General features: G+C 43.6%; 1 protein-coding gene across 2 annotated transcripts in view; it reads right to left on the reverse strand.

Moving 5' to 3' along the window:
- Window positions 1-22,889, reverse strand: part of LOC136837315 (calmodulin-like protein 4) — a 59,444-nt gene extending 36,555 nt beyond the window's left edge. For both annotated transcript variants that reach the window (XM_067102080.1, XM_067102081.1), the window contains exons 1-3: window positions 22,799-22,889; window positions 18,743-18,874; window positions 5,073-5,255 (exon numbers count right to left, since the gene is read on the reverse strand). In XM_067102080.1, the coding sequence (XP_066958181.1) occupies window positions 5,073-5,255; window positions 18,743-18,874; window positions 22,799-22,871 (388 nt within the window). In that variant the 5' untranslated portion in view covers window positions 22,872-22,889. The remainder of the gene's footprint in view (window positions 1-5,072; window positions 5,256-18,742; window positions 18,875-22,798) is intronic.
- Between the last annotated feature and the right edge of the window lie 3,497 nt (window positions 22,890-26,386).

Genomic DNA, 26,386 nt, shown 5'->3' on the forward strand with positions numbered 1-26,386 from the left:
ACTGCTCAGGCTTGCTTGGATGGCAAACCCTTGCCTCAGCTTCGGGAATCAGATCCTACGTCTCTGATCTTCCCAGGGGGTGACGAGTTCTGGAGGGACACTCCGTCCACATTTACTGTCGGTAAATTGGACGCAGATTGCACGTCAAACCAGTTCAGCGAGCAGCTTCCTAAGCTTCCGGAAGCTCTCCTGAAGGCTGAGTTCGAGGCACGGTGCCGGTTGAGCCGGTCTTTGAACTCGCTGTGCCTGTCAGAAGAGACCGCTGTCTCCTTGGCAGAGGAGCCATTGTTTCAAGTTCTGACTAAATCCCTGTTAGCAGGTTTCCAGTCGGACCTGTACAACTTCATGGTGGCAAAGATGCACTGCCGTAAGTTCATCTTCACTGATGCCACCATTCGTCATGAGCCTAACAGACTCATGAAGAGTTCTTTCTGGGGAGACAATCTTTTCCCAGAAGATGAAGTCTCCAGTGTCCTGGGCGAAGCAACCAGGGCTAACCAGAGTCTGCGCTCCCGGTTGGGTATCTCCGCCTTTAAGCGGAAGACCCCTAAGTCTAGCGGTTCCCAGAATAGGCCTGGGAAACGTTATAGAAAGCACAGGAGACCACAACACCAGACGGTTGTTCAGGCAGTTCCGGTCTCGACGGTGAACCAACCGTCCACCTCCAAGGCTCAACCCTAACAGTATGTGCTGGTTGAACCAGCCCAATCCCTTGCTGCGCCTACGTACGTCTCCTCGCCGGCGTACAACCCTACCTATGAAGGCCGTGGGGGCTTTCACGGCCTTAATAGGAGCGCAAGGGGGGTAGAGGTCGAGCCCCCTACAGAGGCAGGGCTGGATCCGTCTCCCGGGGGAAAAGTGGCCGCGGTAGAGGAAACAAACCTGCTTCCTCCCACTGAGACCAGTCAGGTAGGTGGACGCCTATACTGGTTCAGAGACCAGTGGTCCTTCAGTCCTTGGGCACACAGCATTGTGTCCAAAGGCCTGGGTTGGAGCTGGATCAGGGACCCTCCTCCTGACCAGGTTTTATCAACCCTCCTCCAAAGCCCAACAGGACTTTGTGACGGAGCTTCTCAACAAGAGAGCAATAAAGAAAGTGAGGCACCTCAAATTTTAAGGCAGGCTGTTCACTGTCCCCAAGAAACATTCCGGCCAGCAAAGAGTGATTCTAGATCTGTCGCGTCTAAATCTCTACATACAATGCGACAAATTTCGCATGCTTACAGTTGCTCAAGTACGGACTCTACTGCCGCGTGGAGCCGTCACCACCTCTATCGATCTTTCAGACGCTTATTATCATGTCCCGGTTGCGCGGAACTTCTCTCCCTTCCTGGGTTTCAGACTAGGGAAACAGGCCTACTCCTTCATGGTCATGCATTTCTGGCTCAATATAGCCCCAGGATATTCACGGCTGGCGGAAACAGTTGTTCAGCAGCTACGGTCCCGGGGATCTCCCTAGCAGTATACCTGGACGATTGGATAATCTGGGCCCCAACCCGTACAGGAGTGCCGGAGGCTACAGCCATAGTGATCGAGTTCCTGGAGTCATTAGGCTTTCAATTGAACAGGGAGAAGTCCGCCTGACTCCAGAGTCTTGGTTTCAGTGGCTGGGTCTCCAGTGGGACCTAACCTCATACAGGCTATCCCTCCCCGCCGGCCAGCGGAGGGAGATAGCCGCCGCTACCAGAAAATTTCTGAAGGGCAAAGCAGCATCCCGCCGGTCTCAAGAGGGGATTCTCGGCTCTCTTCAGTTTGCTTCAGTGACAGACCTGCTCTTGAAAGCAAGACTAAAAGACGTAAACAGTGTGTGGCGGAGACGAGGCCAATGTCAGGCTCAAAGACAGAGTCTCTTCAATCCATAAAATCTTGAAGACAAGGCTTCGACCATGGTCCACAGTCAAAGGCCTTTCAAGTCTGTCCCCTTCAATTTCCCAGCTCTGGTAATCCACACAGACGCTTCATTAAGCGGCTGGGGAGGGTACTCACCAAAACAAAAGTACAAGGGACATGGTCTATAATGTTTGACAGTTCCATATAAACACCTTGGAAGCTATGGCAGTGTTTCTAACTCTGAAGAAACTTTGCCCATTGGCCAGATTCACATCAGGCTGGTGTTAGACAGCGCCATGGTGGTTCGTTGCATAAACAGGGGCGGCTCCAAATCGAGTCGCGTAAATCAGGTGATGTTAGCTATCTTCTCCCTGGCGAACAAGCACGGCTGGCACCTGTCAGCCACCCACCTAGTGGGGGTGCGGAACGTGGTGGCGGATTCTCTGTCCAGAACTACTCCGTTGGAGACGGAGTGGTCTCTGGACGGGGAATCGTTCAATTGGATCTGCTGCCGAGTTCCGGGACTCCAAGTGGATCTGTTCGCCACAGAGAGCAATCACAAACTTCCCTGTTATGTGGCTCCCAATCTGGACCCCCATGCCTACGCCACGGACGCAATGACCATAGATTGGAACAATGGGAGAGGATCTGCTTTTTCCCCCAATAAACATGTTGTTGAAAGTACTACACAAACTCAGGTCATTCAAGGGCCAACTAGCCCTGGTAGCCCCCCATTGGCCGAAGAGCAACTGGTTCCCTCTGCTTCTGGAGCTCAAGTTGCGGTGTCATCAGATACCCAAACCCAGACTGACCCAAGTAGTACAAACCAAGACTGTGTCAGCTTCCTTAAAAATTCAGAATGCCCTGGTTTTATGGACTTTATAAAATTTGCTGCTAAAAAGGGAGCAAATATTGACCCCGTTAACACTCTGTTTCTAGAATCCGATAAGAGAGATTCTACTCTCAGGCAATATGATTCAGCAGTTAAAAAATTAGCATCTTTTTTTAAGGCATCTGAAGCTCAGACTATGACTACTAACCTAGCGGTTACTTTCTTTAGATCATTGTTTCAAAAAGGCCTAGCTCCGGCCACTATTACTACAGCTAAATCAGCCTTGAAGAAGGTATTTTTGTATGGTTTTAAGATTGACCTTACAGATTCATACTTTTCCTCCATCCCTAGAGCATGCGCCCGTTTGAGGCCGGTAACACGCCCACATTCTGTTACCTGGTTCCTGAACGATGTTCTAAAATTAGCCTCTGATATTGATAACTCACAATGCTCTTATCTGGATCTGTTAAGGAAGACCTTGTTTCTGATTAGCTTAGCTTCAGGTGCCAGAATCTCAGAGCTATCTGCTCTCTCTAGAGGTGATGATCACATTGATTTCCTCCCCACCAGGAGAAGTTCTCCTTTCCCCTGATCATAGGTTCCTAGCGAAAAACGAAGACCCTCAGGACAGGTGGTCCCCTGGAAGGTGGTGCCTCTTCCACAAGACCGGTCCTTATGCCCAGTCTTTACCCTAAAGGCTTACTTACAAAGAACTCCTCAGTGAATGTTGGGTCCTCTTTTATCAGGAAAAAGGTGGAACTCTTTCTTTGAATGCTATAAGACAGCAAATTCTGTATTTCATTAAACAGGCCAACCCGGATTCAGTTCCTAAGGTTCATGATATCCGTCTCTGTAGCTACCTCTACTAATTATTTTCATAATATGGATTTTGCTGAACTTACCAAGTATATGGGATGGAAATCACCTCTAGTGTTTAAACGCCACTATCTAAAATCACTTTGAAGCTCTGAAATTCTCTACAGTGGCTGTGGGGAGTGTCATCCCCCACCTTAATTATCCTTAACCCTTATCCTTTCCCCCCACCCGCCTGCCTCTTTTATTTCTCTGCCTGTTCTCCTGGATCAAACATGCCTCACTGCCTTACTCCTCATAATTGATACTAGTATTGCCATTATTATTGTTTGTCTTGGTGATTGTGTTTTGTTATGCTGTGTATTTAGATTTAAGCCTACAGGTACTTGTGTTATTTTATTTTACGCTTCGATAAATTATACCTCACATTTTTGATATTGTATAAGATATATTGTGTATTTCTCTTATGTATAGTTTATATTTACCTGTCTATAACATTGTATTGTTGGGTGTTTTTGTTCCACCCATGTACTTACCTGTGATTTGATTCTCTTTGCTTTGCTGAGATATCATATTAAATCTATTTTTCATAGCATGTGTTTTTGTTCATGATCACCTTTTGTTTATTTTGTATCTTGGCAGTCTTGACATGATTCTCCGTTACTATTTCACCGGGTGACACAGGGACGAACTCAGAAAGGGATTTTGACAAAGGAAAAATCTATTTCTGAGGAGGCCCTGTGTCACCTGGTGACCCTCCCAGTATCTGGTTTCCCCTGCTTTGGCATGCCAAGCCTGAGGGTGGTGCTAGACTGGAATGAGTTCAGATGGCGCTGGGGTTGCCGCTTGGCGGGCGGGTGAGTATGGGAGCTGGTACGGCTCTCCGCTCTTCCGAGGGATTTTGCCATTGGGATGTCTTTCGAGTGTGGTTCTGTGGTTGTGATTCTTCACTCACCCTTATCCATACCGGTTCCTTCTTGGTATAAGAAGGCGCTCGATCTGGGGTAGTAACCCCAGCATTCCTGATAGCCTTTTTCTCTGGTATATTTAGCAATATTTATACCTGGAAATTCGTGCAAGAAAGGAATTTCACCGGGTGACACAGGGCCTCCCTCAGAAATAGATTTTTCCTTTGTCAAAATCCCTTTTTCAGTGCAACTTTTTATTTTGCAAATTATTTTTGAAAAGTGACTTCATGATTTTTTCAACTGCAAAAAAATTAACTTAAGATGTTGAATTTCTAAAATTCCCCACAAGATAATTTTCATTTTTAGTTGTCGAATAAGTGGTAAAAATTTGAAGCAAATCCCTTCAATCATAAGGTAGCAACAGTCATTTACTTTATAATGGGGCCTTATGGTGTCGGAGCTCCCCTTAAAGATTATTTCTACTTAACAACTGTTATTCAAGCAAAGACACCAAAAGGAATACTGTGATTGCTCCAAGCTACTGATACAAATACCTAAAACTGAACTGCCAAAATTGCATACTATGTAATTCCATCACTCTCTCTTACTTGCTTCCAACAGCTTCACTTTAGAATGCACATTCATATTCATGAGTAGGTAACAACTACAGTATGCTCATCATTATTTACCTTCCTTGTGACTAAGTCTCTCTCCCCACTGAAGAAGAATATGGCGCAGATCACGTGCAGGAATGCTTCCAGTACCTCTTGGGTCATGCCCTTTGAAAGCAGCTAAGATCTCATCAGGGATCCTTTCCACTTGGCTGTGTTTGTGCATAACATCTAGAAAATCAGGAAAACTCATCTTGCCACCTGTTAAAATAAAGTGAAAAATATACAACTACCAAACTTCTTTCTTCCTATTTTTCATGTGCTTTAGTACTATAAACTTGAATACAGTATGTATATTTATAAAAACAAAATCAGTTTTTTCATATAAACCTGTTACTTTGCGTCAGCCTAAACTAACATGACAGCAATCTTCAGACACTTCTGCAAAAGAAAAGGAATTCCTCTTTCCATCTTTCCATGTCTGCATCTGGGTCCCTGAATGCTACTGCACCGAAAACTGGTCGTTCTCCTTGTAGTCTAAACAAGTTGCTACTAGGATGTATCGAGGGCAATTTTACATTTTATAGTGGGTTTGCAAAAAATAATTATTTAAAAAAATGATATTTTTATAATAAAATAAAGTTTTATATATATGTACCCAATAATTACAGAGCTATTAGTTTCTTTTAACTGGCAGCTTAAAATTTCAAATTGAGGGTCACGCTAGTTTGTTTTGGTTATGGCGACATGCCCCAACCACTTTCGGGTGGAAGAAGAGGTAAACATAGTAAAGAGCTTCTATTTGTTTATGCCCTCATGTCCAAGTGAGGGGAGGCGGGCAGGCTCCGATCATGTAATTACTGGGTAAGTATATATAAAATTTTATTTTATTATAAAAATGATATTTTTATGATAAAATAAGGTTTACTTATACTTACCTGGTAGTTACATATAGCTGTCGTCTCTGACGTCACGGCAGAATTTTAAATTTCGCGCTAGCGCTATAAACACCTAGGTGATCCCTCTACCAGCGCCCTCTATAGGTAACAAGGAACTATCCCAACAATGTTCTAGAACCCATTAAGTTTTATGCCCACTTGACATGAGAGGGGAGGTGGGCGGGTTTACTCATGTAACTACCAGGTAAGTATAAGTAAAACCTTATTTTATCATAAAAATATCATTTTTACTTATAGAACTTACCTGGTAGTTACATATAGCTGATTGGCACCTTTAGTGGAGGTGGGACCATGTCAGCCACATACATTGTTAGAAATCAAAACATGAATTTTAGATCCTTACCTTGAAGGATTGCTGACTCAGCGGTTACTGCCTCTGTAGTCTGCTTATCCCTCGATTGTATAGACAGGATATAAAGGATCCGGGTGTCAGATACAATCTGTTAGTACTTGCCGTAGAGGACAACGCCGTGACGGACAAGACTTAGTATGCCCTTGCTGTCAGATACAATCTGTTAGTACTTGCCGTAGAGGACAACGCCGTGACGGACAAGACTTAGTATGCCCTTGCTCTGGGCGCAGTACCAAATTAACAATAAGGGATCACCTCTATCACCATAATATTAAAAATTAAAAACTTTCAACCACAAAATTAAAGACTGTAGGTACTCCAAAACCATCAAACATAGTACCTACAGACGACGCAACCGAACCCAATTTCCAACATCAAGGAGAAAATGTTAGTCGGATAAGATTGCCCCACTTTCTCCCTCACCCACCACCGTGTCAGTAACTACTAAAGGCCCTAAGGTACTGCCATTGTCAAAATCTGTCTTCAATTCTGACAAGTAATGCGATCACGAAGACCAACTTACATCGCCAAAACGTAAATTCACAATCTTTTGCACTGAGAGATTGTGCCTGAAAGCTAAAGATGTAGCTACAGCTCTTATCTCATGTGCTCTCACTTTCAGAATTCCCGTGTCTGAGTCCTGACAATTCCATGGGCTTCTGAAATAACTTCTCTTAAGAAGAAAGCAAGAGCATTCTTGGAAAGTGGTCTTGTCGGGTTTCTCACAGAACACCACAAGTTCTCCAAGAGCCCCTGATTCCCTTTGTTCGGTGAATATAGAACTTTAAGGCTCTCACCGGGCACAACAATCTCTCTTGTTCTCCTTCTCCCACAAGATCTGAAAGGCTCTTAATGCTGAAAGACCTAGGCCATGGTCTGGACGCATCTTCGTTCTTCGCTAAGAACCTAAGAGAGGAAGAACACACAGCTTTTCCTTGAGCGAAACCAATAGTTTTGTCCAAGGCATGAACCTCACTCACCCTCCTGGCTGTTGTGAGTGCTACTAGAAAAATAGTTTTCTTAGTCAAATTTCTCAACGAGACATTTGCCAAAGGTTCAATTGATCTGAACAAATCCATTTAAGAACGATGTCCAAATTCCATGCTATTTGTTTAGGAACTTTCGTCTTCGAGGTATTAAAAGACTTAAGTAAATCCGTTAGATCCAGATTGTTCGAGATATCTAGACCTCTGTGCTTAAATACCGACGCAAGCATTGATCGATACCCCTTAATTGTGCTCAAAGACAATCCTTTGTCCTTATAAAGGGATAGCAAGAACTTCGCTATTTGATTTAGAGAGGTTTGAGAAGACGAAACTCCATGTCTATTGCACCAGTCTCTAAACTGACTCCATCTTGCCTGGTATACTGCGTCCGAAGACTTTCTTCTGGGTCGCGCAATAGCGCTTGCAACCTCCTTTGAAAAGCCTCTCTTCCTGTGGAGTCGCTCAACAGTCTGCAGGCGACAAGCCGTAGAGCGGACAAGTTCTGATGGAACCTCAGGAAGTGGGGTTGTCTGAGTAGATCTTTCCTCGACGGGAGGATCCTCGGAAAATCTGCGAGAAGGAGGAGAAGTTCTGGGAACCACTCCCTCGATGGCCAGAATGGAACAATTAGTGTCATCTTGGTGTTCTTGTGGTTCCTGAACTTTTCCAGGACCTTCCTGATAATTTTGAAAGGTGGAAAAGAGTAAAGTTCCAGGCAATCCCAACTCATTGTCATTGCATCCACCCAAAGTGCCTTGTCGTCCGGATCTGGGGAGCAATATACGGGGAGGCGTTTTGTTCTGTCTGTTGCAAACAGGTCTATTAGCGGACAACCCCACAGATTCCACAACTGTTTGCAAACCTGCGGATGTAGGGTCCATTCCGTGGGCAAGACTTGATTCTTCCTGCTTAAGAGATCCGCTGTTACATTCCTCTCGCCTTTTATGAACCTGGTCAATAACGTGACCTCGTTCTCTTCCGACCATTCTAAAAGTTCCTTGGTCGTCTGATACAGGGAGAAGGAATGAGTGCCCCCCTGCTTTTGATATAAGCAAGAGCTGTCGTGTTGTCCGACTGAACTAGAATTACCTTGCCTTTTACCTCTTGTTGAAATTGCATCAAGGCTAGATGTACCGCTTTCAGTTCTTTCACATTTATGTGCAGTTCTTTCTGTTCTTCCTGCCACTGGCCCGAACATTCCTTGTTGTCTAAAGTCGCTCCCCACCCCTGATCCGAAGCGTCTGACAAGAGTGTGAGGTCTGGGTTCTTGATATAAAGAGAAATTCCCTCCTCTAGTCTTTCTCTTGAATTCCACCAGACCAGCTCCTTCTTGATCCGATCTGAGATCTTGAAAAGAAAGGAATCCGGATGGGTTTTGCGTGGCCATTGGCTTTGTAGATAAAACTGCAGAGGCCTCATCTTGAGTCTCCCCAGTTTTACGAACTTCTCCATCGAGGCTAAAGTCCCCAGCAAGCTCATCCACTGGTTGGCTGAGCAAACCTCGCGATGTAGAAAGTCGTCTATCATGCTTAGACAAGACTCTACTCTCCGTATTGATGGAGAAGCCTGAAAAGTCAGAGAGCCCATCCTCACTCCCAAATAAACCATCTGTTGTGATGGTGAGAGGGACGATTTCAGAACATTGACTAGTAGACCTAGTTCCTTTGCCAGAGATAATGTCTTTATTAGGTCCTCCACACATTTGGCTTTGGAGTGTGCTTTCATAAGCCAGTCGTCCAGATACACTGACATCCTTATTCCTTGCAAGTGAAGATTCTTTGCCACCGTTGACAGAACTCTTGTAAACACCTGAGGTGCAGTTGACAGTCCAAAACAAAGAGCTCTGAACTGGAATACTTTGCCTTGGAAAACAAACCTCAGGAACTTCCTTGATTCCTGATGGATTGGAACATGGAATTACGCATCCTGGAGGTCTATCGAGACCATCCAGTCGCCAGTTGAAGAGATGCCAACACCGACTCTGTCGTCTCCATCGAAAATTTCGTCTTTTTTACAAAAACGTTCAATGCGCTCACGTCTAGAACTGGCCTCCAACCTCCTGACGCCTTCGAAACTAAAAAGAGGCGGTTGTAAAACCCAGGAGAGCATGGGGTCGGCACTAATTCGATGGCTTGTTTCCTTAATAGTGCTTCTACTTCTTCTCGAAGGGCGCAAAACTTCTGAGAGTCGTTGGAGTACGCTTGAAAAACGACTGGAGCGTCCGACAACCGGGGCTTTTGTTGGAATGGGATGGAGTACCCTTCCCGAATCACCTGTAAGGTCCAAGGATCTTGAGTGACCTTTTGCCAGGCCTCCGAGAAAGACTGGAGTCTGGCACCTACTGCTATGTGGAGGACAGCACACTCATTTCTTCTGTTGAAAATTGGAAGGTCGAGTAGAGGATTTCCCTTTCCCACGGAACTTGGAAAAGGGCCGAGAAGCAGACTTGCCCTTGAACGTCTTGGAAGTGTCTGAAAACACCAAAAGTTTTGGCGGAAGTAGCTACAGGAGTAGTCTTCTTTGGTTTCTTTGCTGACTGAGCCAACAGGTCCTGTGTTGCTTTTTGCGTGAGAACTTCAGCAGTCTCTCCGAACTAATTCCTTCGGGAACAAGTGGTCCTGCAACAAAGGGGCAAAGAGGAGAGCAGACCTCTGGCTGCGGGAAACACCCTTCAAAAAAAGAGCACCAGAGTTGTCGTTTCTTCAGAACTCCGGTTGCAAAAAGAAGAAGTTAGCTCCAAGGCACTATCGCATACTCCCTTGTCTATGCTGTCGACTACCAAGAAGTGAAATCCGTCAACTTGCATCCGAAAGTCCGAATTCTTTGACTTTCCTAGCCAGAGCCGCCACTGACCAATCTAGGAAACTGATGACCTCCACAACAGCGAAAATACTCTTGAGAAGATGATCCAACTCCGACTGCGTGAAGAAGATCTTCGCTGATTGAAGAGCTGTGCGACGACTTGAATCCACGAGACTGGAGAAGTCCCCTTGAGCGGAGGCAGACACACCCAAGGAAAAACGTTCTCCAGTCTCGTACCACATGCGGCTGCGATGAGCCAATCTGGAGGGTGGAAGACAAAACATACTCTTGCCTTGCTCTCTCTTGTCTGAGAGCCAGGAATTAATCTTCTTGATAGCCTTCCTGGCCGAAATCGCCAAAACTAGGCGTGTAAAAGGAGCTGGATCCGAGGCGTTGTCCCTCTTAAACTGCGATCTGGGAGATGCCGGAGTCGAAGGCTTAAAAGAGTCCCCAAAGTTCTCAACGAAAAACTTGAGTAACTTTTTATAACCAGAAGATTTCTCCTTGATTCCTGGAATGTCCTCTTCCATTTCTACATCTTCTTCATTTTCCTGTTCTTCAGAAGACACAGGAGAATTTTGGTGTGCAGGAACTGTTTCCTGACGAAACGTAGGTCGCACGGAATCAAAAGTCTTGCGACCATGCCGATGTGGTGCCGAATCCGACAGGTGTGGCGCCGCGCCATGCTGAAGTGGCGCCGCACCAAGCTGAAGTGGCGCCTCGCCAACAGAACGTGGCGTATCCGGAGCCAGAGAAGAATGCTGAAGCGCCTGGTTGAGCCTCTTCACTGGTGCGTGCGAAGTGGGAGGCTCTTGCGATGAAGCTGGACGAGATGTAGGCGCTCCTGGTACGAAATCACGCTTATTACTAGCAAAGGTACGCGTAGGTTCCTTCCGACGAGGGGGCGGATCCACTGAAGAGGAGGAGGAAAAAGCTTCAGGGTCCTCCCAGAAGCTACAGCCCGCTTGTGGATCCGTCAACGATCTTTTCTTAGGAATCGCTGCAGGAGAGACGGCGCGAGACCTCTTGAGAGGGCGAGAAGAATGCTTGAAGCGCCCACTTTGAGGAGGAGTCAAAGAATCAGCACCACTAGAAGACACATCCCCAGCAGCGCCTTTTCTATGGCGTCAATTGGAAGCATCCTGGGATTGCACAACAGGAATACTTGAGGGGGTGACTGTTCGGGAGCAAGCCCCACTCGCCTCCTTTCGTCTTTCGACATGCCTTCTCCCTGAACCAGGGGAGTCCGACAGAGGTCTAGACCTGGGAGAACGAGTGGGCCGAACAGACACCTCCTCCACTAACACTTCACTTCGAGGAGCCAACTTTTCAATGGCTTGGCCCATCATCTGGATGGCCGAAAGCACTGCTGAAAATTTAGTGTCCATCTGGACTTTTAACTCTGACACGGTGATAGGATTGGGATCAACAGGGTCGGACAAAGGAGAGTTAATAGGAGAGGGGTTAACAGATTGAATTACCTGCCCTACAGACTTAGCAGATGATGACCTCTGTGAAGCCTTCCTAACTCTGTCCTTTTCTAACTTTCGTAGATATTTCTCTAAGGCTGACCAATCATCCGTTGTTAGATGCATACATTCCTCACATGTATTCTCTGAATTACAAAATTTACCCCTACATGAAGAGCAAACTGAATGGGGTTTGATAGCTTAGCCGCCTTTAGGCAATTGAGTCCTACAGCCTAAAGCACAATATCTATACTGAGAACCAGAATCAGACATATTGTACAATGAATTAATTTCAACCACAAATTGCAAAGCGCTAGCTAGCAAAAAAACCACAAAGAAATACTTAAGTATAACTTGCAGACAAAAAAATTCAACAAAAAACGAGACCGTGTTGCTGGTCTCTCGGCAGAAAAACTTAATGGGTTCTAGAACATTGTTGGGATAGTTCCTTGTTACCTATAGAGGGCGCTGGTAGAGGGATCACCTAGGTGTTTATAGCGCTAGCGCGAAATTTAAAATTCTGCCGTGACGTCAGAGACGACAGCTATATGTAACTACCAGGTAAGTTCTATAAGTAAAAATGTCATTTTTATTTAAGTAACTTACCCAACATTACATAGCTGATTCCCACATTGAATGGAGGTGGGAAGGTTGGACATATCTACCCCAAAACATCAATAGTAATGAGTTTGAGAATATAAATTTGCTAACATTGAGTCAATGTTGTTGAACCTTACCTGATAAGAGAGCTGCTACAGGCAGACACTGCCTCTGGTTGGCACTCATCTTATCCAGTACAGGCAAGGCGGTAAAGCCTTGAGGGCCTACTACTACAGTGGATGCTTTGTAGCGGTGGACTAATTTCCGAGGGCTAACAAAGAAAACAAGATGCCCCTGCCCAGGGCGCAGTACCACACAAAATAACCAGAGCAAATTTAGTCACCAAAACCACCAAAAAACAAACTAAAAACACCAATACCCAACCATTAAAACCAAAAGACTGGAGGGCACTCCAAGTACTTAGTACTCCCAGGCTCCCCAAAAAACTCAACACCCTAAGCAAGGTGAAGAGATTAAAGAAAGAACATTGTTTTCTACATCTCCTCCCCCAACACCACGCCAGCCACATAAAACAGACCCAAGGTACTGCACTGATCGTAAGTAGTTTCGATATCCCTTAAGTAATGAGATGCAAACACTGACTTGCACTTCCAAAATGCCTAAGACGTAGCGACTGCTCTTATCTCATGGGCTTTTACCTTGCAGGAGGAGAGAGTCTTCGCTCACCATGGAATGTGCTTCTGAAATCAAGTTCCTGAGAAAGAATGCCAGGGCATTCTTAGACAAAGGTCAAGAAGGATATTTCACAGAATGCCAAAGGAAAGGTTCCTTGGTGTACCACGAATAGTCTTCGTTCTGTGAAGATAAAACTTAAGGGCCCTTACTGGACGGAGAGCTCTCTCTTCTTCAGACGGGCCTACTATCTTGGACAAGCTCTTGATCATAAAAGAACAAGGCCATGGATTCGATGTCAATTCATTCTTGGCTAAAATGTCTAGGGAAAGGAGCAAACTGCATTCCCCTGAGAAACTCTCATATTTTAGTCCAAGGCATGGACTTCGCTGGATCTTTTGGCAGTGGCCAAGGTGACCACAGAAAAAGTTTTTCTGGTAAGATCCCTTAAAGAGATAGACTTCATGGGCTCAAAACGTGAACTGGTCAGCCATTTAAGTACCACCCCTAGATTCCAGGACAGCAAAGGTTTTTCCTTGAGCAAAGGTTTTTCCTTAAGCTTTGCAGTATCAAAGGACTTAACAAGGGACAAATCCTGGTTAGACGATAAGTCCATGCCTTTATGGTGGAAAACCGAGCTAAGCATTGCTCTGTAGCCTTTAATGGTAGAAGTGGAAAGTCCTTTAGTGGAGCGTAGAAACAGAAGAAAGTCTGCTATTCCTGTTACAGAGGTATTAGAAGAGGACACCTTATTTTGTTTGCACCAAGACCTGAAGATGGACCACTTAGCTTGGTAGACATTATCTGATGACTGTCTTCTGCACTTTGTAATTGCGTCTGCAGCCATTCTTGAAAAACCCTTTTTTCGGAGTAGTTGCTTAACAGTTTGAATACTGTTAGGGCCAGAGAAGACGGGTTTTGGTGGAACTGTCGGAAGTGAGGTTGCCTCAGAAGTTGTTGCTTCTGTGGCAGCAGTCTCGGGAAGTCTGCAAGAAGTTCCAGCAAATCTGGGAACCACTCCTTTGCTGGCCAGAAGGGGGCTATCAAAATCATGGATAGGTTTTGATGAGACCAGAATTTGTTGATGACTTGTCTCACTAAACTGCATGGGGGAAAGGCATACAGATCTTTGCCTGACCAGTCCTGCAACATTGTATCGGTTGCCCATGCTAAGGGATCTGGTACTGGTTAGCAAAAGAGAGGAAATCGGTGATTCCTGGAGGATGCAAACAAATCTATCATGGGTTTCCCCAAGAGCTTCTACAGATCCAGACAAACCAAAGGGTCTAATGTCCATTCCTTAGGAAGGATCTGTTTCTGACGGCTCAATTCATCCACCAGAACGTTGAGTCTCCCCTGGATAAACCGTATTATCACTTGTGTGTTGTTCTGGTGTAACCAAAGAAGACGACCCCTTGCCGCTTTGTACAGGGAGAAAGAGTGAGTTCCCCCATTTCTTGATGTATGCCAGTGCCATCATGCTGTCTGAATGCACTGCTACTGTCTTCCCAGAAATATCGCCTGTAACTCCTTTACATTGATGTTTTGCTGTTCTTGAGACCAGGTACTTGACACTTCTTTTAACCACAAAAGAGCTCCCCAACCTAGGTTTGAGGCATCTGAAAAGAACTCTAGGCTGGGGTTCAGAGGTAGAAGAGATTTCCCTTCTGACAGCCTCTTCCTAGAACTCCACCAACAAAGATCCTCCTTGATTTCTACCTTAATCAGGGACACAAAAGAGTCCAGGAACTTTTTCCTCTTCCAGCTGGCTCTGAAGAAGAACTGCAGAGGTCTCAGGTGTAGTCTTCCAAGAGTGACGAATTGTTCCCTGGACTCTTAAGAGGGTACCTAGAAGACTCACCCATTGATTGGCTGAGCAAGAGTTTAGTTCCAGAAATTCTTTCACTGTCTGAAGACACTTGTCTATTATCTTCGGGACTGGGGAAACACGAAAATCCCGAGAGTTGATCACCATTCCTAAATAAGGAATCTCCTGACAAGGAGTCAGGAGAGACTTGTCCCGACTGATGAGGAGACCCAATTCTTGGGCCAAGAGAAGAGCTGTGCGAACGTCCTCTGTACATTGAGCTTCCGAGTGGGAATGTAGTAACCAGTCGTCGAGGTATAGAGAGATCTTTGTCCCCATCAAATGAAGCTATTTTGCTAGGGGAGCCGATACCCTGGTAAACACTTGAGGAGCTGTCGAGAGACCAAAGCATAGAGCCCGAAATTGGAACAAATTGCCCTGAAACACAAACCGGAGGTACTTTCTCGAAGTTGGATGCACTGGAATATGAAAGTATGCGTCCTGCATGTCGATGGATGCCATCATTCTCCCAGGCGAATGGATACAAGGACAGATTGGTTTGTTTCCATCTTGAATTTTGTCTTTTTGACAAACACATTTAGTGCACTTACGTCCAAAACGGGTCTCCAGTTCCCCGATGGCTTGGGTACTACAAAGAGATGGTTGTAGAATCCTGGAGAATGAATGTCCTCTACTACCTCTACAGCCTCTTTCTGAACAAGAGACTCAACCTCTAGCAAGAGCGCAGCAAATCTCTCTGAGCCTGGAGAGTAAGCCGTCAATTCGACAGGCTTGCAGACTAGAGGTGGTTTGTTCAAAAAGGGGATAGTGTAGCCCTCCTTCAGGACAGACACTATCCAGGATTCCGCTCCCTTTTGTTTCCACCATTCTCAAAAGCGGAGGAGCCGTGCTCCTACCTGAGTACGGAGGACTTTATCTTCATTTCTTGGTGGAAGACTTCTTGATGGAACGCTGTGGGAAACGGGTATATGCTCTTGTTCTAGTATATGTTCTAGAATGGAGACAAAGATCTGGGAGGAAGAGCTGAAGAATCCTTAGGGCATCTCGCAGTTTGGGAGACAAGGTCCTGAGTGTTCTTTTTCTGCAGGTCAAAGGCAATGCCTAGAACTGTAGCCTGAGGAAAAAGATGTGTCTTGTCCAAGGGGGAGAAGAGGAGGGCCGATCTCTGAGATGGAGTGGCGCCTTCTTAAGTAAAAGAACACCAAAGCTCTCTTTTCTCAAGTACCCGCATGACATAAAGACAAGCTAACTCCTGTGCACTGTCGCGAACGCCCCGTCAATACAGGAAAGTACTCCAAAGAAGTCCGTAGAAGTGTCTTGAGGTAAAAAGGAGCAGTCTCTAATCTTGCATGCTAGTGCGCCCACTGCCAAGTCTAGGAAGCTAATCAATTTGAAAACCTTAAAAAAATTCTTGAGGTGTGCTAGTTCTGAAGCTGAAAACATAACTTTGGCTGAGGAGAAAGCGGATCTCCTAGCTGAGTCGATAAGGCCAGAGAAGTCTCCCTGAGAGGAGGCAGAGACTCCCAGGGAGGGCGCTTCTCCCGTTGCATAAAACCTATAACTCGACCTAGGGGACTTGGATGGCGGGAAACAAAAAACTGCTTTACCTTGCTCCCTCTTCTCAGAGAACCACCCTTCTACTTTGTAAAGTGCTTTCTTCGCTGAAGAGGAGAACCAATTTTGGTAACCTTGAAGAACCAACTGAGGGAGCTTCCATAGAGAAAGTCGAAGAAGGAGAGGAGGGAGTAGCTGGCGAAAAGAAGCTTGGGAAGGTTTCTAGCAGGAACCTCAATAATGCAGATTAAGCCGATGAAGGAGTATCTTGATCTGGAAGGACCTCTTCTTCAGAAGAAACAGGAGAAAACGATAAGTCCACTATCGTCTGAGCTGTAGGAGGAGTTTTCTGAAGCAAACTTAGAATATTATCTAGTTTGCTCTGAATCGGGTCAACTGAAGAAGGAACACTGTCTGAAGTGACACTACAATGATGCGGTGGAGGAGCGGGTGCCAACAGGTGCTCAGCGAGCACTGTAGAGACAGAAGCCAATGACAAAACTTGATGGCGACCAGGTGCCAGTGGGCGCTCATCTGTAAATGGGAGCTTGGGCGCTTCAACGCTAGCTGCTGGCCGCTAAGGCGCTGAATGTAGAGGTGAAGATGCTGGGTGCGCAACTCCTGATGAAGGGGTTCCCTTATGCAATGAAGAACGTCTATGCGCCACAAGGCGCTTCGGCACCAATTTACGATCATTGTCTGATGTAGCAGACAAGAATTGCTCCAGGCTATCCCAGTGACTGCAAGAGGGGTGCGCTGAACTCTTGCCCTTCTTACAAGGAACAGGAGAAGAAATTTCTAAGTCCACTGCACGCCTTTTCAGCGGGCATGACTTGTCCGTATAGCGCCATGAGCGTCTGGGACTAAAATCCTCGGAGCTGGAGGACATACAGTGAGCACTCACTTGAAGGCCTTTCAGTGGCCTTTGGTTGCAGTCTGGGATTCATCAACAAATTGAACCGAGGTGGCGAATACTTGGGGGCAGACGCCACTGGCCTCCCTTAGGCTACTAGTGTGACTCCTACCAGGTGTTGGGGAGTGTGTCAGGGACCTTAGCCTAGGAGAATTGGCAGGCCGAACAGCCACCTCCCCCACTACCACCGCACTTGCACTGGGCACCACACGGTACTCCGACTCACTTTTATCCGTTAACATTTTCACAGATGATGCTAATTTAGCGATCGACTGCACAATTAATTCAAAGCGAGTTTCAATTTTTTACTCCAGACTGACGATGGCGCTGGGATCAGAAATGTGAGAGGCGAGTAAAGGAGAGGATTGCATAAGTGGAGGAGATGGAATGGGATCGGAAGAAATTACAGGTGCAACTGCATCCGACTTAGCGGATGAATCCTGACTAGCTAAGGCTTTACTAGATTTCCTAGCAATAGCTTTCCTCTTCCTATCTCTAGCTAGTTTCTTAAGATGTGAATCTAAAGTCTTCCACTTCTTTAAATCCCACTCACTACACTGAACACAAACAGTGTGAGTTGTAAGATTTAGTAAGTCTAGTATTGCAGCCTTTGCTAAAATACCTAATGCTATAACTACTAGTGTCAGACATCCTGGAAAATTACAAAGACAAGTCCAAAAAACAGGCAGAAAGTCGTAAACCAATCATCAAAACTCACCTAACACTATCAAAATTGTGCTGAAAGGCTACAAAAATAAATACTCCACCAATCATAGATAGAACAAACAACCAGCAAAGTATACATTTCAAAATTCAAGCTGCTGCCAACCACAGCTGGCAGAAACAAATTGAAGCTCTTTGCTATGTTGTACCTCTTCTTCCACCTGAAAGTGGGTGGGGCACGTCGCCATAACCAAAACAAACTAGCGTGACCCACACTTTCAAATTTTAAGCTGCCGGTTAAAAGAAACTAATAGCTATGCAATTACTGGGAAGGTTACTTATATAAAATTTTATTTTAATACTAACAGATTACTTCACAATACCCTGCATAACTATCTAGGTGTGACAGACTCAGGTATCTAAAAATCATGCAGAAGCTGTTACAACCTAAGGCACAGAAACTGTAAAGCTGTGGAGTGAAGGAAATTAGACCCAACAAGAATGTTGAGGCTAATAATGGACTATGATACAGACAGATACAGTCTTGTTAAAACAGGGCATAGATTGTATTCCTGAGTTGGACAAAAGGTGAGCAATACTGACCATGATTAATAAGCTGTAGCAGCAGTTAGTACTGTACAAAGCAACTCGCATGTGAAGTAACTAAACATAAACTACAGACAGGTATACTTAACGTAAATATGACATGAAGTAAGGGAAAATCAAACTAAGGGAAAATAAGTGACCACAACTACTATTCAGAGGAAAACACTGTACTTACAAATATCCAGGTGAAAGGTGGAAAGGGGATCTCACCTTTTTTATGTGGAGTGTCTGGAGATTGATGCTGACACAGTTTAGGCTATTTTAAAGTAATGGGTTTTTGTTGAAACAGACTACTGGAACATTATAAATGTAGCAGTTGAGGAAATGCTAATTCAACTTTTACTTAACTTAAGAGAGAGCACTAAACAAAACCTTACACTCACCTTTCTCTTTGAAATACTTTTTGAGTTCAGATATTGTTGGGCTCATACCCAAAGACCTCATTATGACTGTCAACTGGTCCAATGTGCGAATTTGGCCATTACGAGCATATAATGAGAAACATTCCCTAAATTCTGAAAATGAAAATATTGGAATGACAGTAATTAAGAAATCATCACTAATTAGGTACACACACAAAAGATATAATTTAAAAATGATCCAATAAGTCACTGGCATCTGCATGATAGTGTCTGCATAAGTCAAGAAAAATTCTGTTTATGGTACTGTAGTTTAAAATATGAGATTTAAAAAAAGTCTATAAAGCTAAAAAGATCATTCAACTGAAAAGGAGCAGCTTATAAGGAAGCCTAACACTTAAAGCTAAGGTACAGCATAACAAGGCCTATAATAAAATGCTGTATAAATAACCAGATACCTTATAAATGAGACAATACACTTGTCAAGGTACAGGATCCTATTTTGTTTGCAAGGACAGTGGCACCTCACAATGGATGCATGCTACAGTTAGCATTCACATCTTCCTATGTAGACTACAGTATTTACCTAAAAACTGCCAATTACTTAGCATACAAATTACTTGTGTTGAAGTGAAATAACATACTGTAATTCAAATGCCACATAAAAAACTTTATAATAAAACTTGATTCATCTATGCTCATCTGTGTTGAAATAGGACCTAATACAGTACATGACTTATAGATATGATCTATGATATGATTCAAATACCATAATACTGTACTGAATTCTTAATTAAAACAAATTTCTGGCCTACTAAGCTTTTAATTATTTCGCATATCTCTCCAATTTGATAATAAAATTTATATAAAGTTTTCAAGATTTGTACCAATTTAAATCCCTACTTGCATTCTACCAGAAAAAAAAAGTGAATCTGTCCCTCACTGGCTAGTGTCCTGGCAATGACTTCTCTCGAGTGATATAGGTCCTGTTCGGCATTGTTTTTTAAAACAAGCCTGTCTCACCACAACTGAACACTTAGGGGGAAAAACCTTCAGTTTCTGCACAGTCCTTGAACTTTTTATCATACTTGGCAGCATCTTTGTCAGACTGGCAGCCTCCCCATATCTCACCACACTGTGTATGCCACTTCTTCTCTTAAAGTCTCAAACCAGCCTTGAATGGCTTTGAACACTTTGGTACTACCTGTATCAGCATTTGTTCCAGGGGTTTTCAAGAGATAACCATATAGTTGTATAGCTTTTCATATATGATAGCTTCAGAAAAACTATCACCGGCTAAATTTTTTCATTTATCCAAAATTAGCAACAATTTCTCAAGCTTTTCATTGTCTGTGACCTTTGTTTTCTAACAGCTTTCATTTCTCAGCATCTTCAACTCCTTTGAAAGAGTCATGTTTTCACAGTGAAAAAATTGTAATTTTGGGCATAAACAACTCCTTACTCACTGATACAGACACCACTTTCATATCTTGCTATGAGTTTGTTTTTAAACTATTGTTTTTCTATCTACTTGTATTTTTAGTATGCTCCCATCTCCAACCTTCTTAGACCCCATGATTTATTTGCACAAGAATCACAAAAAAAAAAAAAGCAAGAAACAGTTTAGTGGAGCTGTGGGCTCACCAAGAGCTATGGGTGAACTGCTCACTTGACTGAAGGGGTTCTGGAGAACTAGGACCATCCAGAAACATAATATTCCCAGGGGTACAGTTGCATCCTCTCTAGCAAGAGAAAGATGCACCATATTTCCGCTCATTTGCATGCTCTTAATCTTGTGAAGAACAAACGTTTCTCTTTCTAAGACAAGCTCCACCCAACCCAACAGTCACTGTCTACATGGTTTTTGGACTTGGACTGTCATTCTAGCAACTCCCCTGTACTTGTTGAAACCCAAGCTACCAGAAGGTACAGGGGAACGAGTACAGTATGTGCAAATACCTGTGTCTTGCACCTCCAGCGTATGAAAGGAAGAGCCCAAATGAAACTTCTCCCTAGAATGACACTGCTCAGCACACTCATGCTCTGAAGTACATGCATGCACTGAGCAAGATGACAGTGTTGACTCTCCCCTGTTTGGCTCCCAGGATGCAGGGGGGGGGGGAGAACACCTACCCTCTGTCTGAATGCATTTTCTCCAAAGTCCTCACGTGCTGCACGAATGGGTTGCAAGTGCCCCTACCTTTGTGTCTCCCTTGAGGTACAAAGGGGAAGAATATCCTGAGCAACTATGCATGCAGAATCCTTAGACAGAGCAAATGCAGGGCAACCAGGAAACCAGGACATGTACTCAACCACTAGTGACCCTTAAGGATCACACCTGGAGGGGCTAGAAGCATTCCTCTAGTTTAAGTGAGAAAATGCAGGACCACCTGCCCTACCACAGGTCCGATGATCACATGCTGGTGACCAAAGAAGATAAAGTGCTAATGTGAAGCCTACCAGTACTTATTGTAAGAGGCATTAGACTTCTCCTTTATGCTCTTATATGTGGGAAGAGAGGTCAAGGATGAGAGGGGGAGGCAGAAGAGTTTGATGAAGAAATGAAAGATGATCAAGAGAAAGAGCACCAAGAATGCTTCTTATTTTTTCTCTCTCTTGAGCAGTGCTGGTTTTCAACACCGAAGGGAGGGTTGAGGCAGGAACCAAAGGTTTAAACTTGGAAGGGACAACTAAGGGATCTGCCACTGGAACTACTACCACTTCAGGAGGGTCTCCTCCTTTGTGGCAGCTGAGAAAGCAGCTGTGGACACAACAAGAGGGGCACGTGAAAGAGAGGGCTCCTTTTCCTTCTCTGCCAAGGTGTCCAAGATTGCAGCAAAAGATGGGCTACCAAGAATATTTAATGTAGGCCCAACCTTTCCCATGTAATCCGAGGAAGACTTCTTTTTCATATCTGGGATGTAAGTCACATAAGCAAGTGGGCGAAGATGCTTCTGGAGATGAGTAGGTGGCAGGACTCCCTCACAAATGGAGTACCCCCATGAAAGGGATGGGGGGGGGAGTACATATGTACTACTACCTCATGGCAGAATAGGAATGGAGGAGGGAGAGAGGATGGGACAGATGGATTCAGCAGTGACACTGGGGGGTGTGTTCCCACCAACAGGTCCAGTGAATGGTTCTTGTCATCCTTTCTCCTACCAAACATCTCCCATTGAGAAGCCCAGTCAAGACACTCCTTGCAGGGAAAAGCATCGGTGCCTTCCCACCACAAAAAGAACAGTACCTGTGGGGGTCAAACATAAAAAAAAAATATGCAGGCTGATGAGATGGGTGGGTCAGGATCACTTGGAAAACAACTGTATCTATTATTTGTTAAATCATGCTTAGTTTGTAACTTTTAGCTATCAACTGATCATGAAGAAACACACCAAAATTAAACAACTGGGGCTGACTGCATAGATAATAAGGTATATAATAAAGAAACAAGCAAAAATAAAATAGGGGCTTCCTTAATTACCACAATTTACAATTGGCTTAGAAAAATATAACTATGTCTGGAGACACCGAATGATAAATGAGGAGACAAAATGAAAGAAAGGAAACTGGGAATCACTTAGTACAGTAGACATCCACATGTGTAGACCAAGTAAAAAAAAAAAAAAAAAAAAAAAAAAGGAAAAAACTGGTGAGTGAAGAGAGGGTACTCCAAGCAAGGGACTGCCTCACTTATCTAGTTAACTACTGCTAACCTGCTAACCATTTAATAGCAATTCAGGGCTTAGGATAACTGCAGAGGTTTTAAAAAAAAGCTGTCAATAAAAACAGCTTGCAACACTGCATGAACACTTTTATTTGCTACCCTGCAATTCCAACATTAAATTCCATGAAATTTATTACTACCCTGTATTTACTAAGTCTGATAACTTAGATCATATTTTCAATAACCCATCCTCTTAAGGATATATGCCTACCCCAATTTGAAATAAAAATAAAGACTTACATTGAAGATTGCCAATGACTTTATGGGATTAAGTACCCTTTGACCTAACTATGGGATTCATATATCCCAAAAATGGGATGAGAAAGCCCAATATCAGTACATCACTGTCTACTCACCATCAATATCTTGTTCTTTGAAATGCCTGGCCTGTAAATAAAAAAAATATAGATAATTCAATATCAAATACATGTTGAATGAAACTGTATATCAAGATGTATGGGACTTTTGTTAGATTTTTGTTAGTTTTTTTTTTTTATAAAATTACATGATAATGTCATTTGAAAAATTGATAAGCAGTAGATAGTTAGGCATTGGCCAAGCAAGAGTAGAAGAATTATATGTGGCTTAAAATCATAATCATATCTACAATATCAGTACAGTGGATTGCTGAGAGACCATACTAAATAGTCAATCAGTAAAAAAAGTGGCAAGGACACATCTTCATAATCAAGGTTGGGTTAAAGGCAGTCAAACATCAAAACATGCTAAAGAGCATTAACTTTTTTTTTTTTTTAATGAAGCCTTTTTATGGTTTTTAATTACAAAAAAACTTTAAGTGGTTCAAACACTAAAAAATTAAATGTTTAGAATTTACCAATGAAAAACAATTTTCCTGTAGAGTGCATGAACTTTTATAATTTTCTTGAAAAATTTTGATGATTGAAAGTGGCAGTGATGTAAAATCAGGGGACTGTGGCCATGAACTAATGTCTAAAAATATCCAGACAAGTCCACCACTTCTAGGTTACATACAGCAAAGCAATGATGCCACTAAAAATTTTAATGTGCAGTGTAGATGGATTCATCTGGGAAAAAACACAACTTCCCACTTGGGAATCAAATCAGAAAGTAGTGGACAAGGAGAATAGCAATAAAACCCTGTTTAAAGTAGACTAAGTGGATGTAGCTTCACTGGAGTTCAGGGTTCCATAACGACAGCCTCTCTAACGTCATGGTAAAAAGTGAGATAATTGGGCTTCTTTTAGTTAGTGCCATGACTTCCATACACATGCCAATAGGTAGAAAACAGGCTATTTCAGAGTTCTTAGACAAGTCTGTCCATATCTCCTTCTTTATCAATGAGTCCTCCTTGGTTTGAAACATTGGGTATGAGAATAAGCAGAATTGCCCAATTAGCCAGAGAAGATGTACTGTACCTGTCGAAACTTCGACAAGAGAGATTGTACGTTTCCGCAAGTTGTGGTATAGTTTTATGTATTCTCTTCAAATTTACATAAAGTGGAAATGCGTATTATGTAGAAGAAGGATATTATGCTTTGCTGTGTTTGTATTTAGTAATAAAAGGCGTTGTTTTAGCCGTTTTGTGTGTTTAATTGTAAGTATATGTATAATGGTGCTTAACTACTGGTATTGGTCATTTGTCCGGTGGTTAGTCGGAGGTTTGGAGTTGGTCAAAGACGGCCATGAACTCAATCTCTTCATAACCTTGATACAGAGTGGTTTGAGCTAGTGGGGACTCAAGAATGCAGCCATAATTATCGGTGTGTACAAATCCACTTAAGTATTCCTGTTCATCTTAAAGTACATTTATGGAAACTTCCTTTGGGAGATATGTAGGGAGAATTTCTTGAGGTGTGCTTTGGATGTAGGTCGTGAAATAGAGATTGCGTTCACACCAATCTGACTACTGCTATTGTACACAGAGCCAGGAACAATTGAATGCACCAATAGTAAGTTAATATTGTTTGTTTAGTTCATATACAAAACGCAATGTATTGATAAAATTGAACTAGCATAAGGGTGAAGTAACCTGGGTGTCGTAGTATAAGACTTAGGCTACGATTAGGTCAAGTCAGTATGTTTCGAATTGTTTAGGCTATACGATAACACTGACAAATTGTTCTGAATCAGTTGGAATAGTATCAGGCCTCTCATAGAGAGAGAGAGAGAGAGAGAGAGAGAGAGAGAAGGATAAAATGATGTTTCATTAGAAAGATAATTGAAAAAAATCAAAAGGACTATAAAGCTTTTATCTGTGTGAAAAAAAAATGGATGAGAAAACAGAAACTGCAGATATAAAAGCCTTTTTTTACTTTGTTTGGAATAAAAATGATATTTTTATGATAAAATGATGTTTCATTATACTTACCAAACCACTGTAAAAGCTTTTATCTCTTATGCCGTGGGGGATATAAATTTTCAAACTTTGTTTGGAACGCTGATATAATTGGCAGACCTACCCACTGTCCCAGGTCAGTTTCAATCTCGGCATACACAATTAGTGAAAACCTGAGATAACGTCCCCCCTGCGGGGAGGAGGAGGCCTTTAAGTCACAGTGTTTTGGTAAGTATAATGAAACATCATTTTATCATAAAAATGTCATTTTCATTATAATGACTTACCAAAACACTGTAAAAGCTGATTCCACATTTAAGGTGGAAGGGCAGGGGATGAGGTATCATTTATCGAAAGGTTACACATTATAAAAAAAAAAGGAACAAACTCTAAACATGAGCATCCTATGGATCCCTACCAACAAAAAGGTAGGAGTCACCTTACCTGGTAGATGGGCTTTTGCAGGGAGGTACTGCCGCTGGTTGAAGCTCCACTACCTGCAGAGGCATTGGGCGTAAGCACTGCTAGCTACTCTGCTCCATAACCACCCAAGTAGTCAGGGAAGTACACCACTGACTAAGACAAGGGGGGACTTTCCTTTGCTCTTGCCCTGAGCAATTGGAAAGCAACCAGACTGAAAACAGGCCTCACCACCTAACCTAAAAAACTAGCTAAATACATCCCCCTTCTCTATACCAGCTCAACTAGAATGGAGGGTACTCCAGGTGAACTGAGCACCCCCAGCTTCCCTTTAACTCAGCAACCATAAAACCACAAGGGGAAGGTAAGATAAAGAACTTACCCCCCCCTACTGTGTTTCCCCTAAAACCAAGCCAGCTACAGATACGGGACCTAACGCAAACAGGTCCTGATACTCAACTTCGACCTCCCTAAGGTAGTGAGACGCAAACACTGATTTCGACCTCCAGAAGGTGTTCTGTGTGATCTGCGAAAGTGATTTATTATGACGGAAAGCCACTGAAGTTGCTATTGAGCGCACTTCGTGAATGTGGGACTTGACTAGGCGTGCGTCCTCTTCGTTAATGTGTCTGTGTGCCTCTAAAATGAGTTCCTTGACGAAGAAAGCAAGGGCATTTTTTGATAAAGGTCTGGTTGGGTCTTTCACTGAAAACCAAAGGTTAGAGGAGCTTCCTCTGATGTTGGCCGTTCTGGCTAAGTAAGCGTTGATAGCTCTGATGGGGCACAAAGAAGCCTCCAATTCTTGAGGGCCAGCCACTTCGGAGAGGTTCTGAATGGTAAAGGACTGAGGCCACAGGTTGGAAGGAGACTCGTTCTTGGCCAGAAAATTCAAGGTGAAAGAACAAACAGCATTACCTTGTGAAAAACCCACTTCCTTGTCAATGGCCTGTATTTCACTAACCCTCTTTGCCGTTGCTAAGGTAACCAGAAAAAGGGATTTCTTAGTGAGGTCTCGAAGAGAAAGATCTTCTAAAGGTTCGTACCTTGGAGACATCAACCACTTCAAAACTACATCTAAATTCCAGGAAAGGGAAGGTTTTGGGGTCTTAGTTGTGTCTAAGGACTTGAGGAGGTCTGACAAGTCTCGGTTATGGTAGAAGACGGAGGACAGCATGGCTCTGTAACCCTTGATGGTTGATGGCATCAA

This window comes from Macrobrachium rosenbergii, chromosome 58, assembly GCF_040412425.1.
Source record: "Macrobrachium rosenbergii isolate ZJJX-2024 chromosome 58, ASM4041242v1, whole genome shotgun sequence".
NCBI classification, from domain to species: Eukaryota; Metazoa; Arthropoda; class Malacostraca; order Decapoda; family Palaemonidae; genus Macrobrachium; species Macrobrachium rosenbergii.